This window comes from Callorhinus ursinus, unplaced genomic scaffold (assembly GCF_003265705.2).
Source record: "Callorhinus ursinus isolate GAN/ISIS: 27379988/994484 unplaced genomic scaffold, GSC_fseal_2.0 scaffold59, whole genome shotgun sequence".
In the NCBI taxonomy this organism is placed as follows: domain Eukaryota; kingdom Metazoa; phylum Chordata; class Mammalia; order Carnivora; family Otariidae; genus Callorhinus; species Callorhinus ursinus.
The window spans coordinates 4,958,695-4,976,931 of record NW_027397121.1 but is presented as its reverse complement, the minus strand read 5'-3'; the positions used below and the strand labels follow the sequence as shown (position 1 = coordinate 4,976,931).

General features: G+C 35.6%; 1 protein-coding gene across 1 annotated transcript in view; it reads right to left on the bottom strand.

Moving 5' to 3' along the window:
* The window catches only part of SRPK1 (SRSF protein kinase 1), a 79,979-nt gene that overhangs the window by 24,443 nt on the left and 37,299 nt on the right, over positions 1-18,237 (bottom strand). Inside the window, 5 exon segments of the mRNA XM_025862360.2 lie at positions 291-397; positions 7,124-7,211; positions 8,882-8,969; positions 9,903-10,011; positions 11,475-11,593. Of these exon segments, the coding sequence (XP_025718145.1) occupies positions 291-397; positions 7,124-7,211; positions 8,882-8,969; positions 9,903-10,011; positions 11,475-11,593 (511 nt within the window).

The following is an 18,237-nucleotide window of genomic DNA, read 5'->3' as shown; positions in this document are numbered from 1 at the left end:
TTAATAATCAATATCTGTAACCAGAACTTCCAGATAAGGGCTCCAAATTTCCAACACCAGTCACTGAACACATCTTCCCCTCTAATAATTATTACAGGAGATGAATCTGGGAAAAATGGTTATTGCTAAAACACTTAAAGACAGAACAAACACTAGGGGCTGAATAAAACACCTAATTTTAGCAATTAAAAAAATCCCTAGTTTAAAAAAAAAAATTGTTTGATATAGGAAACCCCTGACACTTTAAGAATATAAAACAATCACCACATAGACAATATTAGGATACATACTTGCTGGATAATTTTTTTGACACAAGGCAGTGGAAGCCCTTGATAATTGGACTTGATGATCCACTTGAGCAGATGATGCCCCAAAACTTCAAACACCATGCAGATATCTAGGAGTTTGTTAAGGAAGGAAAAAGGAGGCACAAGAGAAGAGGCAAGATAAAATGTTCTACCCCAATGAAATTTACTGTATTATTCTTTCAGTATGAAAAGTTATAGAGTATGACTAAAAAAATAACTAGCTGTCAATATTCTGAATTCCAAAGGTGAAAGAATGTTTAAGTTACTGAAAACATCCAAGAAATGGAAAATTCGGGGGTGCTGGTTTACTGATAAAACTATGCACATTAAAACACCAGTAGTAAAAGAAAAGTGAAACCTGCACATTCAATTAGTGAAAGCACTAGCCTTAAGTTGCTGATTACTTCTCCCTGATGCAAAACTAATGCTCAGGGTACCAACTCTTACTCTCATGGTCTCAAAGCAGGAAGAAAAAACTTCTGCTTTAACTACAGGAGATAATGTACCAAAACGTAACCTAAAAAAATGTGAAGGCCAACGTTTTTTAAAAATAGGAAACTGACTTGCTTTATGCTCTGTAGTTTACAAAACTAATCTTGATTCTAGTGCCACCGTGTGTTCTCTTTCTGTATCAACATCCCAGTCACCATAAGCAGGAATAACTCTTGAGCCTAGGAGCGTGCAGGGCACGGGTGGGATTTTTGCAGTATGTTGCTACCTTGCACCTCCAGAAATTACTACATAAGGGGAAAGTTGAGATATACATATGTAATAATGACCTAGTGCCCAGACTTTTCCTTTATTATTTTTTTTAAAGATTTTATTTATTTGACAGAAAGAAACACAGTAAGAGAGGGAACACAAGCAGGGGGAGTGGGAGAGGGAGAAGCAGGCTTCCTGCTGAGCAGGGAGCCCGATGTGAGGCTCCATCCAGGACCCTGGGATCATGACCTGAGCTGAAAGCAGACGCTTAATGACTGAGTCACCGAGGCGCCCCTAGACTCTTCCTTTATTTTTTTTTTTTTAAGATTTTATTTATTTGACAGAAACACAGTGAGAGAGGGAACACAGCAGGGGGAGTGGGAGAGGGAGAATCAGGCTTCCCACGGAGCAGGGAGGCCCGATGCGGGGCTCAATCCCAGGACCCTGGGATCACGACCTGAGCCGAAGGCAGACACTTAACGACTGAGCCACCCAGGCGCCCCTACACTTTTCCTTTAAATAAGATTCTCCACTAAAGGAAAACCTGGACACCTTGAAGAAATGGCCAAATTCCAGGTGAACCTGGAAACCTTGCTGTGTGAACAGTAATGGAACATATCAAGAGGAACAGTTTGGAGAGGACGTCACTGGCCAAGTTGAAAACATTTTTAAAAGTGAAGTTATGAATTAACTTATAAAAAATAAAAACTGAATGAGTCCAGATACTTTAAAAAGTATGCGTGTGGATAGGAAAATCTTTTAATTTTTTTAAGATTTTAATCTTAATTTAAGTAATCTCTACACACAACATGGGACTCAGAATCATGACCCTGAGACTGAGCCAGCCAGGTGCCCCTGGAAATATCCTTTTTAAAGAAAAAGTCAAGTAATAGATATACAAAGACAGACAGAAATAAAAAAAAAATCACCATTTTATAATTACTATAGTAATAATGGATTCAAGTAAGAATCAACACAACACTGTAACTCCTGTGTTAGATTGTTGGGAATAAAGTCTCAATGTCACAGTATCTCCCCAGACTGCTTATTAATTATGAAAGGAAAAAGGTACTTCTAAACAGGGAAATCTGGAAGACTGTGCCTTAACCCAGTGATCCAACTTATTATCCACTAATGATAAAGCACATACTGATGTCAGGTACCCTCTGATGTAATACACTGAGAAGAAGAGAACATCATCCATGTAGTATACTTGACAAAAATAATTAACCTGGATTTAATTTTCAGGAAACCATTAGACAAATCTAAATTAAGAGACAAAATATCTGCTCTGGATTCTTAATAAAAAAAAAAAGTCAATGCCATTAAAGGAAGGCAGTGTTCTAAATTAAAGAAGATTAAAGGGACATACTACCTCAGGGAAACACAATCAAAATTTTAATAAGATAGCATTTCAAATTCACCAGACTAAAATAAAAAGACTAACATGACCAAATGTAGGCGAGGATATGGAGCAATTAGAACTCTCATATTTGCTAACAGAAGTGTAAAATGGTACAACCACTTTGGAAAACTGGCTGGCAATTTCTCAAAGTTAAACGTACCTAGGAACTTCTGCTTCTGTCAAGATGGAGTTAACAGGTCATGCATTTACCCTCTTGCTTAAAATGACAAAAACAAAAGCAGACAAAATACATAAAACAACAGATTTATTGACCCTGACATCAGGCAATAAAGGCAGTGATCCTTGAGAAAAGAGAAACAAATGAGGTGAATCCTATGATTGCCCCATGTTACTGCCTTGAGACTTTCCAGATTCCTTGAGTTTAAGAGGAGTTAAGAGTCCTGGGAGACCAAGGCAGCTACAGAAAAAGAGAATCTTGGAGATCTGCAAAGGGATCCCCTCAAGAATTTAGCAGAGTACTAATCAACGTAAGTATACAAGGAAATACAAGGAGGCAGGGGGAAAATATCATCTGAGGGGATTAGAGGGAACAGTGGCCAGCATTCCCAAAGGGCTCCAACAATGTCTGTTCTCATCAAAAAGGCTAGACAAATTCAAAGTCATAGTCGTGGACCAGAAATAAACCTATCATATAGTCAATTTGTTTATGGCAAAGCAGCCATAAATATACACTGGGGAAAGAACAAGTCTCTTCAATAAATGGTGCTGGGAAAGCTAGTCAGCCACATGCAAAAGAATGAAACTTAACCACTATCTTACACCAAATACAAAAATCAACTCAAAATGGAGACTTGAGTGTTAAGACCTGAAACCATAAAACTCCTAGACAAAAACATAGGCAATAGACAGTAAGCTCCTTGGCACTGGTCTTGGCAATGATGTTTTGGATCTGACACCAGAAGAAAGCAAAAGCAACAAAAGTGGAAATGAACAAATAGGACTAAATCAAACTAAAACTCTTCTGCACACCAAAAGAAACCATTAACAAAATGAAAAGGCAATGTACTGAATAGGAGAAAGTATCTGCAAACTACGTATCTGATAAGGGGTTAATATATAAGGAATTTTCACAACTCAATAGAAAAAAATTTTATTAAAAAATGAGCAGAGGATGTAAATAGACATTTTTCCGAAGACATACTGATGGCCAACAGGGACATGAAAAGGTGCTCAACATCACTAATCATCAGGGTAACAGAAACCAAAACCACAACAAAATATCACCTCACACCTGTTAGAATGGTTACTATCAAAAAGACAAGAGATAACAAGTGTTGGTGAGGCTGTGGAGAAAAGGGAATCCTTGTGTGCTGTTGGTGGGAACATAAGTTGGTGCAGAAAACTGTGGAAAATAGTATCAAACTTTCCTCAAAAGATTAAAAATAGAACTACCATATAATCCAGCAATTCTACTTCTAAGTATTTATCTGAAAGAAATGAAATTGTTACCCCAAATTCATTAAGTTACCAGCATCCCCATGTGCATTACAGAATCATGTACAATAGCCAAGACACAGTCCACTGATGGAAGAATGGATAAAGATGTGTGTGTGCATAAACTTCTAGTTTGAGATGAGTAAGTCTTGGGGATATAATGTACAGAATGGTGACTACAGTTAACAATACTATACTGTATATTTGATAGCTGCTCAGAAAGTAGATCTTAAAAGTTCGCATCACAAGAAGAAAACCTGTTAACTATGAGTGGTGATGGATGTTAACTTACTGTGGTAACCATTTGCAATACACACATTTTTCAAATCATTTATATGTGTACACCCAAAACTAATGCAATGTTCTAATTTATCTCAATTAAAAAAACATAAAGACTAGAAAAATTCATAGTCATGGGTGTCTGGGTAGATTATTCAGGAAGGTCTTATGTCGGTACAGGCAACAATTAGTCCTCAACTGAACATTGCCCTGGATCTATCTAATAAATCATAAATGTAAAATCTGAAAAGGATCAAACTGTTTCCATGTGATATACCTGCATCCCAGAACAAAACTCAAGATTTATGGGAATACAAAATATCCAGCAGCCAAATGAGAAATCACAATGTATCTATCAAAGATTACAGGCAGGAAAGATGCAAGAAAACATAGTTGAAAATTAGAATTCAATCATTCAAAACTAAACCAGAAGTGACATAGATGTCAGAATTAGCAGACAAGGAAATTAAGCAGTTACAGCTATAGTCCATATATTAAAAAGTAGAGACACAGAAAAAATATATATCTATATATCTATAAAACACCCAAATAAGAATGAAACAAACTGAAAAGAAAAAGAAGTATGCGACATTTGGAGACTGAAACACTATCAGATTAGATACTGGATGACTAAAAACCGGTCCCAATTTTTTTAGGTATGGTAATTGTATTGAGGTTATATTTTAAAGTCCTTGTCTTTTGGAGATACAATCTGAAAGAATTATGGGTGAAATAATATATCTAAGGTTGCCCACAAAATTAGCAGGAGGTAGACACAAAACAAGATCAAACAAGATCCTAAAATGTGTAATGGGTCTGTGGAGATTCACTCAACTATTCTACTTTTGTATATGTGAAATATACCAAAACAGGATTTTTAAAATGCAGATTGCTTAAAAAAAAAAAAAAAAACCCAACAACCCAGAAAACAGAATTTTTAAGTTACTCTATTATGTTCCTAGTTTCATTCTTTGATTTGTTGAGAGAAGCACTGCAATTTGACAATGGTATTTTAATCTGTAAGCAGTGATATAAAAATGACCAAACATTTAGCAGCCTAAGAAACAAAAAGAATTGGATAAAAGGATACATGAAAAAATTTTCTTGGGGAGCTGGTGTAAAGAAAAAACACAAAGGGCTGCACTAATAAGGGTCACATTTAGAGCACATTATGAGTAAGAGGAGCTAGGAAAAGAGGCAAAATACATACTAGAAATAAGAAGTATCCTAAAGACATAGTAGGTCACAAAGACGGCCGAAAAGGATACTCACTGGCTAATGTCAATAGTATATATAAAACAGCGGTCCCTCTTTAATCACTCCTCGCCCCTTACCACCTATAGAAGTAGAACGAACCAACTATACTGAAGTCTATACAACTTTCTAGTTCAGGGCCCCTTATACTTCAGTATGAGAAGGACAGTCCCCTGGAGATGCTCAGATACAAAGAAAAATACAGATCTATGGTTCCATGCAGACATGCTTATGTTGTGAGAAGAGAACAGCATAACCCATTAACCCTTAACTCAGTGCTCTTTTATCCTTTTCAATCTCTAGTAGCAGCAAATAATGCAGTAGCCCAGACAGTTGGGAGACAAGCAGGAGGAAGAGCAGAGAGAAATGGGCTTAGGGCAAAGAGGAACTCAGTGGATAAAACTACAGAGAAACCGCTTGGTAATATGTGGAAAATACCTTGGAACTTGAAATTCAAACCCACTAAGATTAAAAAAAAACAAAAACACCCTTCTTCATTGGAGTCAAATAATGGTACTCAAGCATTACTGAGGAGATTATTTAGAATATTTCTAGTTTTATTTGTAACTTTCCCAAATTAGCAGAGAGTTGGCATGACATACATTACAAGATCAAACAGGGAAACAGAATCTAATGGCATCCTATGTATGTTTTTACATCTTGGTTAGCCTTATTATATACACACAGAGTAAGCCACCTACAAAGTGATCACAACAGTCACAAGACTCTTTTAAAATGGATGATTCTTGCAGTTTTCTTCTGACATCAGGGATATGTGATTTGTACTTCTCCAAGGAAATAACTCACAACTAAATTCAGAATGACAGATAAAAACTTTTCACATTATCACCTGTTCTCTCTCACTTCTCCATTCAAGTCTCTTACCATAGTCCACATGATGCCAGAACCATACGTAGCCCACCTCCTTAAAAAGAGATAGTTGGCAATTAACAATGTGTTAAGAGATGCTGAATATGCAGGAAAAGTAGAATGAGAGATGAAATGTCTTTCCTTTTACATTTTTAAATAGTTTATGAACAGGTAGTTTTAGACTCTCCAATCCAAGTGAGATTTTACTTCATCTTTTATTCTGAAAAGTCTGATAAGCCTTCATAAGCAAGGCTGTTGCAACAACCTCTTAATCAGTTCACCACATGTCACTTTGACATTAACTTATGAAAAAAATCAGGTAAGGTTCCTTTCAACTCTAGAAATTCTAAAAATCCAGATAAAAACATTAAACAAGTCAGTTTGTTCATCTTAATAGAACACAATCACATCTGTTTAGATTCTAAGCATAACCTATATGCACAGCCTCTTCAATGTTCAAGGCTGGTAGATAATACAATGTGTTAAATTTTTCTTTATCCAGTGTTTATCATGAAAAATTACTTCCATTAAAATTTCTGTGCTAATTGATAAAAATCACAGAACCTTTACTAATACAAGGCTAATCAAAAAAAAAAAAAAAGGTTTTCTTTTGACTTTGGTTTAATTTGCCTGAAAAGGGAAAAATGCCTAAAGCAATCCAAAGCAATCCCCTGACAAGTCACAACATATAAACACTATTCACATCTGTGTTCAGAAGTTAACAATAACCCAAAGTAGTTTCATTATACTTTGCCTTGAGAAAAGAGCCAAATGCTATTTATATAAATCTGGTTTCCTCTCTTGGAGATAAGGTTATTTCATGATTTTCAAACAGTTCTTAAAAGGATACGTGTTCCATTAACTCCTGATATTTTAAAGTCATCTAGTAGTTGAACGACCATTTCTCTATTTGGATCATTAGGGTCTGAATTACGAACCTACAGTGGGAAAGAGACAGTATTTAGCAACAGGCAAAGTGTGGAAATAAGCCAAATAGTGGGGGAGGGAAAACCTACAGCATATGTAACAAAGGATTAATTACTCCCAAGAAAGAGCTCACACACATCTATGAGAAAAACATACTAAAATTTTAATAGTTCAAATAGGCAAAGAAATAAACAGTGCACAAAAGGAAATACAACTGACAAAGACTATTGCTCTAATTCAATCATTTTTCTACTAAAAGTGTCACTCTCAAATTAATTGCTGGTTACCAGACCATGAGGAATTAAGGAGCTTTTACAGGATGCAAAACAACCACTGAACCAATATTCATCACACTGTTTACTCAGCTAAACTTTTTTATTCCCCCCGTAAAGAACCTTCTCAACGAAGGAAGCAAGCAGTATTGATTTAACTTTTGGCACAGGCTCCTATCTTGTCCGACTGGCACTCTGAAAATTACTTTCTTAGAGCTCTCCTGGTCTAACAAATGAAAACTCAAGGGCTCAGAAGAAATGGAGTGATGAGCTGGAGGATACACTGGACTAAGGCTGGTCTTAAAGCCCACGTTTTCTTACTCTAAGTTTAAGCTCCTCCTACCATAACTTCCTAATTTTTAACAAAACAAAAAGTTTTTCTAAAATTTAAGTTTTAAGATATAAAAAAGGAATTAAACAGCGTTTATTTTATGTTATATATTTTTATAATATTTTAAAGCATAAAATAGATGTTATATACTTATTCACACAAGTTTACTTTTTTTATTAGTTTCAGAAGTAGAGTTTAGTGATTCATCAGTTGCATATAAAACCCAGTGCTCATTACATCAAGTGCCCTGCTTAATGCCCAACTCCCCTCCAGCAGCCCTCAGTTGGTTTCCTCTTATGGTTTGTCACCCTCTCTGTTTTTATCTTATTTGATTTTTCCTTCCTTTCCCCTATGTTCATCTGTTTTGTTTCTTAAAATCATATGGTACTTGTCCTTCTCTGATTTATTCTTAGCATAATATCCTTTAGTTCCACCCATGTCACTGCAAATGGCAAGATTTCATTCTTCTTGATGGCTGTGTAATATTCCATTACAGCTAGCTATTTATGTATCTATCTCACATTTTCTTTATCCATTCAACTGTTGATGGACATCTGGATATTTTGGCTATTGTCAGACAACTTTACTTTTAACCATAGTAGGAAAGTAAAACATTTTTTGTGCTATCTGGTACATAAAACATGCTCGATAAATATTTTATTTGAAAGTTTTTTTTAGTGTTTATGATGGGAATCCACCACTTCCCCTACCATAAGCACAGAATTTATAAATATTGTCATCTTCTAGGGCGCCTGGGTGGCTCAGTTAAGCATCCGCCTTCAGCTCAGGTCATGATCCCAGGGTCCTGGGATCAAGTCCCACATCGGGCTCCTTGCTCAGCAGGGAGCCTGCTTCTCCCCCTACCTGCCCCTCCCCCTGCTTTGTGCTCTCTCTGACAAATACATACATAAAATCTTTTTAAAAAAAAAAATACTGTCATCTTCCTCTATCTCTTTAAGGATACTGGAACTTTACAATAAAAATTAGTCATGCTAAAGAGTCTACATTTGGTATGTCTTAATTCAGTAAAACTTTATGATGTTTTGCTGTTCACACATATTATCTAATTAATACTCACTGATTTCAGCAACCGGATTTCATCTAGTGCTGTTTCAGTATAATGTTCAGCACTTTTAACTACTTTCATTGCCACAAACTTCTTTCCCCTAAGAAACAAACACAGGCAGTTAAGACTAATGCCCTATCCTCACTTTAGGAAGGTAAAATTTAGCCATAACTGGGAGGCAGTGACAAAAGTACAAGTACTGATTCCATGTTTCCCTGTACTTAAACAAAGGCTATTTCTATGCAATCATGTGTACCTGTTAACCGTACTAACTGGACAGATTTCATTTATAGGAGGAAGAAAATCTGTTCTCAGGTAATCTCAGTCAGCACACATTTTCTCCAAGTTAAAGTCTACCTTCTGAATGCCTCTCTGAATCCAAGTAAAACCATGAAATGGTAATAAATACGGGGGGAAAACCTTATCAAACCAGAAGTGTCCTGTATATCTGCATGTCAAAAGCTAAAAGGTTAAAAGTTTAGAAGAGGCCAGAAGAAATACTTGGGGTGAAACCAAACTGAAAAAAAACAAAGTGCACAGATCTCAATTACTGTCTCATCAAACACAGACAGTACATCTGTAGGTAAACATCCCATTTTAATTACCTGTGATTTTTACGTAGGAAAAATTTTAGACTGTATGGTTGAGCAAATCTCTTACCAAAACAAACTACAAGAAAATAATTTCACATAGGTTGCTATAAGACATCATCTAAAACTTTACTCCAATAAAAAAAAACACAAAAACACCCTATAAATTTACATACCATACTTCCATTGAATATTTGTAATGTTTTGAATTTCCGAGTTCCAAGTGCCTTATGGATACTAATTTAATCAATCTTTTGTCTCTAAGGCGCTTCTTCCCCAGAGGAAAGACAAATTTGCTCAAAAACATAAAGATTATCAACAACAAAATTCTGATCAAGAAATTGGTCTAGAGCTAGACTGAAGGCTAGATCATCTCTGGAAAATCAGATGAAAACCTTTAGGCATTGCCTAACTAATTCTTTTGCAGGACCACTACAACTTACTGAATATCCCATGATAACCACACTGTTGAAAAGTGTCCCCAGCCCAACTTTCGGATCACATGATATCTTCCATTGAATAGATCTCCGATTTTCACAAGATGATAACCTCCTGAAAGAAACAAAAGGAAGGAAACAGTCACTTAAGTAGTAAGAAAAGATATCTCACATTCCATTTTGCAACATCTATACATAGTTTATCAAATAAAAATGGTTTTTTCTACATAATCAATTGAACAGAAAAAAATTTTAAGTAAGCCACAGAGTATTACTGAACTCATGTTATGAAAAAAATCTTAGGGGCCCCTGGGTGGCTCAGTTGGTTAAGCATCCAATTCTTGATTTCGGCTCAGTCACGATCTCGGGGTTGTGAGATAGAGCCCTGGGTTGGGCTCTGCGCTCAGCAGCAAGTCCACTATAGAGTCTTTCTCCCTCTGCCCCTGCCCCACCCCCTGCGTGCGTGTATGCTTGTGTTCTCTCTCTCTAAATAAATCTTCATTTTTAAAAATAAGTAAATCTTAAAAAAAATCTTAGAGAATAAGAATGATTTAGAGTAAGAAAGTGATGTTTTGTTGAACAACCAAGTTACTTAAAAAAATTAAGTCTTTTTTTTTTAAGATTTTATTTATTTGTGTGTGTGTGTGTGTGTGAGAGAGAGAGAGAGAGAGAGAGAGAGAGCGAGCGAGCATGCACAAGCAGCGGGAGTGGCAGAGGAAGAAGCAGGCTCCCGCTGAGCAAGGAGCCTGATGCAGAACCCTGAGCTGAAGGCAGATGCGACTGAGCCATCAGGCATCCCAAAATAAGTCATTCTCAAAACAAAAATAAGGTTATGTATCACAATATTCTTGCCCCTCAATAATCTAATAGATTTATCTAAACATATAAATGTTTATAAATAAAATCTATTTATAGTTGTAGTCTCAGGATGTATTTTTATGAGGGAGATAAATGAATTACATTTATTTAACTTAAAAAAAGAAAGAAAAGAAAATAGTTTGTTTTCCTAAAACACAACCCAACAAAACAAAAACAAGGAAAGCCTGAAAAGGCTGCCAACAGTGGCAGGAATCAAGGTATTTTTACATCTTTGCTTGCTGAGAATAATACAAACCAGGTTCTCCCAGATTGTAAGATACATTCTGGTATCACTTGCTATTAATATTTTAAGTATCTATAATTCCAGTTTAACTTATCTTAGCAATCATCACTATGAGAAACAAGTAATGAAAGGTTTTCTGAAAAGTCTATATACCAAATATCATTGGTTACTTCTGGATGATACAGTGTTACAGACGGCTTTTATTTTCTTTCTGTTTAACGTATTTCTGAAATTTTCTACGGTAAATATGCACTATCATTTTTAAGGAGAAAAAAGGGTAAAAACAGATTAATATAAAACCAAGGTTTACTAAATTAAATTGAAGTGAGAGGAAATACTATTTCTTATACTTCAAGTAAAGGATGCAAAAAGCAGAAAACATCAAAACAGCTTACACTCACAGACCAAATATTTAAGTGAGATACTGCATATACATGAATCATGTCTTACTTGGTATCTCCTTATCAAAGCTTTACCTTTACAATAATCATTGGGATCTTCCTGCTCATCATCATCAGACCCCAGAATCTCCTCTTCCTGCTCTGGTAGATCACTTTCAGAGTGGGGAGCAGAGCCTCGGTGCTGAGTTTCAGATCTAAGAAATAATACAAACATGTTCATTCCATATGGAGAGAATAGGACATTCAGAAAATGTCATTATCAAAATGTCTCCCCACTTAACATATAAAGTAGCCTAAGAAAATATTAGCTATCACTTTATGTTAGGAAAGTATTTTTTTAAAAAAAGATTTGAGAGAGAGTGGGAGAGAGCGAGTGCGCACGAGAGGGGCAGAGGGAGAGGGAGAGAGAATCTCAAGCAGACTCTGTATGGAGCCTGACGCAGGGCTGGATCTCACAACCCTCAGATCAACACCTAAGCTGAAACCAAGAGTTGGACACTTAACCAACCACGCAGATGCCCCAGGAAAATAATACTAACTAAATAAAAATCAGTACATGATTAAATAAAATCTGGGAAATACATAAAAGTACAAAAGGGAAAAAATTACTTGAAACTCAATATCCAAACAAAATTGCTGATAAAACTATTATATTTTCTTTCAGTATTTTCCTATATTTTTATGAAAATATGTATTTGTAATCACATACTATATAAACAAATTGGTATCCTGCTTTTCCTATTATATTTTAAAGTTTTCTCCTCATTCCTATGCAATCTCTCTCTCTCTCTCTCTTTAAAGATTTTATTTATTTATTTGACAGAGAGAGACAGCGAGAGAGGGAACAGAAGCAGCGGGAGTGGGAGAGGGAGAGGCAGGCTTCCCGCGGAACAGGGAGCCCAATGCGGGGCTTGATCCCAGGACCCCGGAATCATGACCTGAGCCGAAGGCAGACGCTTAACGACTGAGCCACCCAGGCGCCCCCTCCTATGCAATCTCTTAAATCTTACATATTTTCCTTAGATGTACCACCACTTACTTTGGCACTTTCTGCTCAGATGGACATTTAACTTGTTTCTAATTTTTTACCACTAAAAACAAAGCTGATGAGTATTTTTGGATAATCTTTATTCTGCATTCAGAATTATTTCCCTGAAGTTAAACCACCAGGTAAGGATAGAAACAGTCTCCCTATTTGTAAAAACAACATGTTAAATATAGAGAATTTGGAAAATAATCATTTTGTTTTAAAACACTTCTATTCTGAACAAATTAGTATTTTAAACTATTTCCTTCCAGTCTGTGGCCATGAACAACTTTTAGAATTATTATGTAAGTATGACTTTTCTAAAGAGGTTGTAACTGAGTTACATTTCCTGCCATATATGGGCTAACAGCTTTGGGAAACTTAGCTTATTTGATAGGTAAAAATGGGTTTCTCACTTTATAATGAATAAAAATATTTTACTAATTCCTTTCTCTACATGCCATCAATTAGTTGTATCAAAATTTCTGTGCACTACGAAGTTCAGAGGCAGTAAGACTTGGATTTGTATTCAGGTCTGACACCTATTAGTTGCCTGCTTTATAAATTATAGTTTTAAGCAAAATAAGCAGGATATACAACATTCCTTTCAGTAGTTGCAGGAAAAGGAATTTTCATCCCTATTTTTCCAATATTTTACCTTTTCATCATTCTGTTTCATCAGATTGTTTTTCAAAAGATACAATTTAACAGAAAAAAATTTTAATAGCAAAACCAGTTATATGGGCTATTGAGACATAAGAAATACCTTGGCAAGCATAACTAATGATTCAGATTTAGATTTTTGGTGAACTTTCCAACCTGCCTCAATTCTTAGTACTTTTTTGTCTTCCAGGAATACAAAAGTCGCTATCAACTACACGATTCAATGTGTTCATTTTTAGTGAAAATAGGTCTTTGGAAAACTTATTTAGTAAAGAACTAACTGGCCCAATTTCCTAGGTAGAAATAATGAGTCCGAATGAACATTCCTAAATTTAAGATTAAGATGAATTTCTAAAACAGATTCTCTAATTTCAAGCTTGTGCCTTTTACAATTAAAATTACAAAAAATAAAATTACAATTTGACCATGAGAACTACAATTGTAAAACTTGAAAAGCAGTGAAATATAAGTAGGAAAACCAGACATAAAAACGCTGAAATATCAGAATTCTACAAATATCATGGGATTCATAATGTTAAAAAATTATTTTTAAAAGATTTGGACATTCTTGGAAGCAAATATTTGTGAAGAGTATTTTAGTTATAAGTAGAATTCCCGGTTCAAGAGTTATGAATTGCAAGTCACAATGTGAAATACAAGTCTCTACCCTGACGTGTTGGGACAGAAGAAGCTCTCCTCTTACTCTAAAAACAACAGGGAAAGATTACCTAAGACTGGTGGGGGGGGGAATCCTATTTTTTAACTTTTAAACGTCATTTTAAAAATATACTAAATTTGCATTTAAGTATTAATTTCAAATATATAACGTCTTAATAGTCAGTCATCTCTCTGCGGTGATGTCCTGTCCCTTCAGTGCCACAGTCTTCCTCTCTCGATTTACTCCTTCATTTCATAGTGCACATTTATCAGGAACTTCTGGAGAATGAGTGCATGGGAGGTAAGTTTAAGATCTCTCTCATTATTTTATCCTCACCCTTGACTGCTGGTCTGGGTATAAAATAAATGCTGTTGCCTTCTAGCTTTCAGTGGTGGAGCCGACAAGTCCAACCAGTGCCTTCTGATTTCTTGGGTCTCCAAACAGGACTTGTTTTCCTCCCTTGGTGTTTTGTGTTTTTTAAGGCGTTTCTCTTTAATCCCCATGTTCTGAAATTTCCTGAATGGCTTTTAAAAACACCAGCTTGCTAAGTACTTTCTGTGTAATTACTTGCAAGACAGAGATTCATTTAGTTCTGAGAAAATTTCCTGTATTTCAATGTAAATTTAATCCTCTTCATTTCGTCTATTCTCTCTGGAACATGTTTTCTCAGACGCTGGACCCTCTGACTCACCACATTAATTTTCTTACATTTTCTATCTCCTAGATTTTGTTGTTCTACTTTCTAGATTTATCTAACTTATGTTGTCTATTACATTTCTACCATATTTTTAATGTCCTACACTTTTTTTAAAAAATAAACTCTATGCCCAACATGGGGCTTTAACTCACAACCCTGAGATCAAGAATCCTATTTCTACCAGTTGAGCCAGCCAGGCACCCCATTTTTGCTCCTGAATGTTCCTCTTTCACAGACTCCTGCATAGTTTCAATGATGCATTGTCTTTTCCCTTAAGGATACTAGTTAATAGTTTTACGTTTCCTTCTGATCCTGTATCATCTTGGCTTTCTCAAACTACCCATGTTTTACTAATGCCATACTTTTGTAAATGATGTCCATCATGGAGTATCAAGACAACTGAAAAAAGTCTCTGTCATAAAAAGACAAAAACAAAAGAAAAATTTTGATTAAACAATTACTATTAGATAATGAGGACAATATGGTGATATGATTAAAGAATTCAGAATCACTGTAACTTTCATTGATGATGGGTGTTAAGAATAAAGAGTAATACTACAGAAAGAAATTTCAGCTTATTAATATTAGGAACTAAAACCCATTCCTCCCAGAACAAAAAAGGGGAGTTCTAAAATAGTTACAGTCTATGCTTTTAAATTCCTCATACCTACACTTCAGGTCTCAAATGCTGCTATTCGTGTGCAGAAGAAAAAAATTATGTCAGCACTTTAAAGCTCTCAAAGCATATAAAATTTAACCCAGTACATCTATAAAATCTCATATTAACTGAAATGGATAATGGATCAAATTTTAATAGCAGTATGATTTCAAAAGAGATAACCTGATCCAAACAGCAGTACTGTTAGAAATAGGAATATACTTGGCTAGGGTACAGAATGAAGCCAAGGCAAAAATCTGTGAGGAAGGCAGAAAGTAGTGGAAAAGTTTGACAGTTTTGCTCCTCTCATATTTCCAAGCCAGACTTGACACAAAGAGTAAGAACAGACAAATGATAAAAACCGTATTAGTCAGGGTGTTCCCCCTTATTTCTAAGGATCTTTTCAATTCAGATTCCATTTCTGGTATAATCCTCATTCCTAACCATCCTTTACCCCAATCTCTAATCACCCAAATAAATAGTAAAACCAAAGTGCCAAACAAAAATTTACTGTCTTTTGTGAGCAAATACTATATATTCATAATTGCCATAGAGAATATGCTACTTGTGAGTTTTCACTTATACATTTCATGAATTTATATATTAACATTAGCTACATGAACTTCCCACTCCACCCTACCTTTTTCTTTTTACAAAGTCTATTACTAAACCCACTAAATTGGTTTATAACCTACCAGTGGGTTGGTCTGAAAAACACTGTCCCAGAAATTATTTTTAACTTCTTTAGGGAGATATAATTCACATGCCATAAGTTCACCAATCTAAAGCATATAATTCAGTGGTTTTAGTATATTCACAGAGTTGTACAATCTCACCACAATCTAAATTTAGAAAATTTTCATCACTCTGACAAAAAAACCCAATCCCATTAGCAGTAACTCACCATTCTATCCTTTAGACTCTGGAAACCACTAATCTACTTTCTGTCTCTATGAAGCTGACTTTTCTGGACCTTTCATGTAAGTGGAACCACTCAATATATGGTCTTTTCTGACTGACGTCTTTCACATAGCATAATGTTTTCCTAGGTATACCTATGTTTTGGGATGTATCAGTACGTCATTACTTTTTATGAATAATATTCCATTATATGGATAGACCACATTTCATTTATCCATTCATCAACTGATGGACATTTGGATTGTTCCCATTTTTTGGCTATTATGAGTCACACTGCAATGAGCACCCTAGAGGAAGCACATGTGACCATGTTTACAGCAGCACTGTTCGTAATAACCCAAAGCAGGAAACTAAATGTCCATCAAGAAGAGAATGGACAGGGGTGCCTGGGTGGCTCAGTCATTAAGTGTCTGCCTTCGGCTCAGGTCATGATCCCAGCATCCTGGGATTGAGCCCCTCATCGGGCTCCCTACTCCACAGGAAGCCTGCCTCTCCCTCTCCCACTCCCCCTGCTTGTGTTCCCTCTCTCACTGTGTCTCTCTCTGTCAAATAAATAAATAAAATCTTTTTTTTTTTTAAAGAAGAGAATGGATAAGTCATGGTATTTTGATATAATGAAATATTATATCCAACAAAATGAATGAATTACATGAATAAAACAGCCTGAATGAATTGCACAAACAAGATGGAGTGAAAATAGCAAGATGCAGACTATATACATCACTTTAACCAAATTTAAAAGACACACGAAATGGCCAATATATAGTTAAAATATAAAGAAATACAGAACTGCAACTAGTAAAGATCTAATACACACTAGAGAGATTACAGACAACAAAACTGTATTACACACATTAAACTTTCTTAAAAAAAAAGTTTATTATTTATGTAACATCTACAGCCAATGTGGGATTTGAACTCATCACCCCGAGATCAAGAGTTGCATGATCCTCTGACTGAGCCAGCCAGGTGTCCCCAAACATTAAACTTTCTAAGAGACCAGATCTTTCTTCTTTTTAAAAGATTTATCCATTTATTATTTGAGAGAGAGAGAGAGAGAGAGAGCAAGCAAGCCTGAGTGTGACGAGGAGCAGAGGGAGAGGGAGAGAATCTCAAACAGACTCTGTGCTGAGCCTGACACAGGGCTCAATTCCATGACCCTGATCATGACCTGAGCCAAAATCAAGAGTTGGAAGCTTAACCAACTGAGTCACCCAGGCACCTTGAGACAAGATGTTTTAAAAAAAATTTTTTTTTTAATTTAAAACATTTAATTACCCTTTTTTTGTTTTTTAAAGTCAACTAGCACCCAGCATGGGGCTTGAACTCATGGCCCTGAGATCAAGATTCCCATGCTCTAGGACTGAGCCAGGCAGGTACCCTGAGACTAGATCTTAATTGTTCCCACCACTAGAAGAAATGATAATTATATGACAGAACAGATGTTAGCTAATGCTATAATGGCAATAATACTGCAATATAAATGTATCAAATAAATATGTTTTACGCTTTAAATTTACACAATATTATATGTCAATTATATCTCAAAGATGAGAAAAAAGTAATTAAAACAAGATTAAAAAAAGAACAAATTCAGGGTAACTATAAATTTTACAGTGGAGCTACAATACAAGGATATGATCAAGGAGGAGTACACACGGTCATCAACTGTATCATAATTTAATATATTAAACTGATATACTTGTATGTGTAACTTCATATTTAGTTTCCCAAACACATCCAAAAAAAGGTCCCCAAATTAGGCATACCATAAAACACAATAAAAACGTCTTAGCTCTTGATTTAAAGAGGAAATGATTTCAAAGTAGGGATACCTGGGTGGCTCAGTCGGTTAAGCATCTGCCTTCGGCTCAGGTCATGATCCCTGAGTTCCAGGATTGAGCCCCGCATTAGGCTCCCTGCTCAGTGGGAGTCTGCTTCTCCCCCTGCCCCTCACCCCATATTACATGTTAAAATCTGTGATAGTTTCACTTGAGAAAAATTTGTAACCATGAATATACCAATTATAAAACAAAAGCTGTTACTCGTGAAATATTCACATCATTTAAAAAATAGATAAAATTAAAAAGCTACAATTCATTGTTAGGTTGGTAAGAGTGCAGGGTTAAGATTGCTACTTTCATACTCTGCTTCATCTGTCCAGCATCACTTCCCTTCAGGAAATTACCCTCTACTATTTGCCAAGGTTGCAAT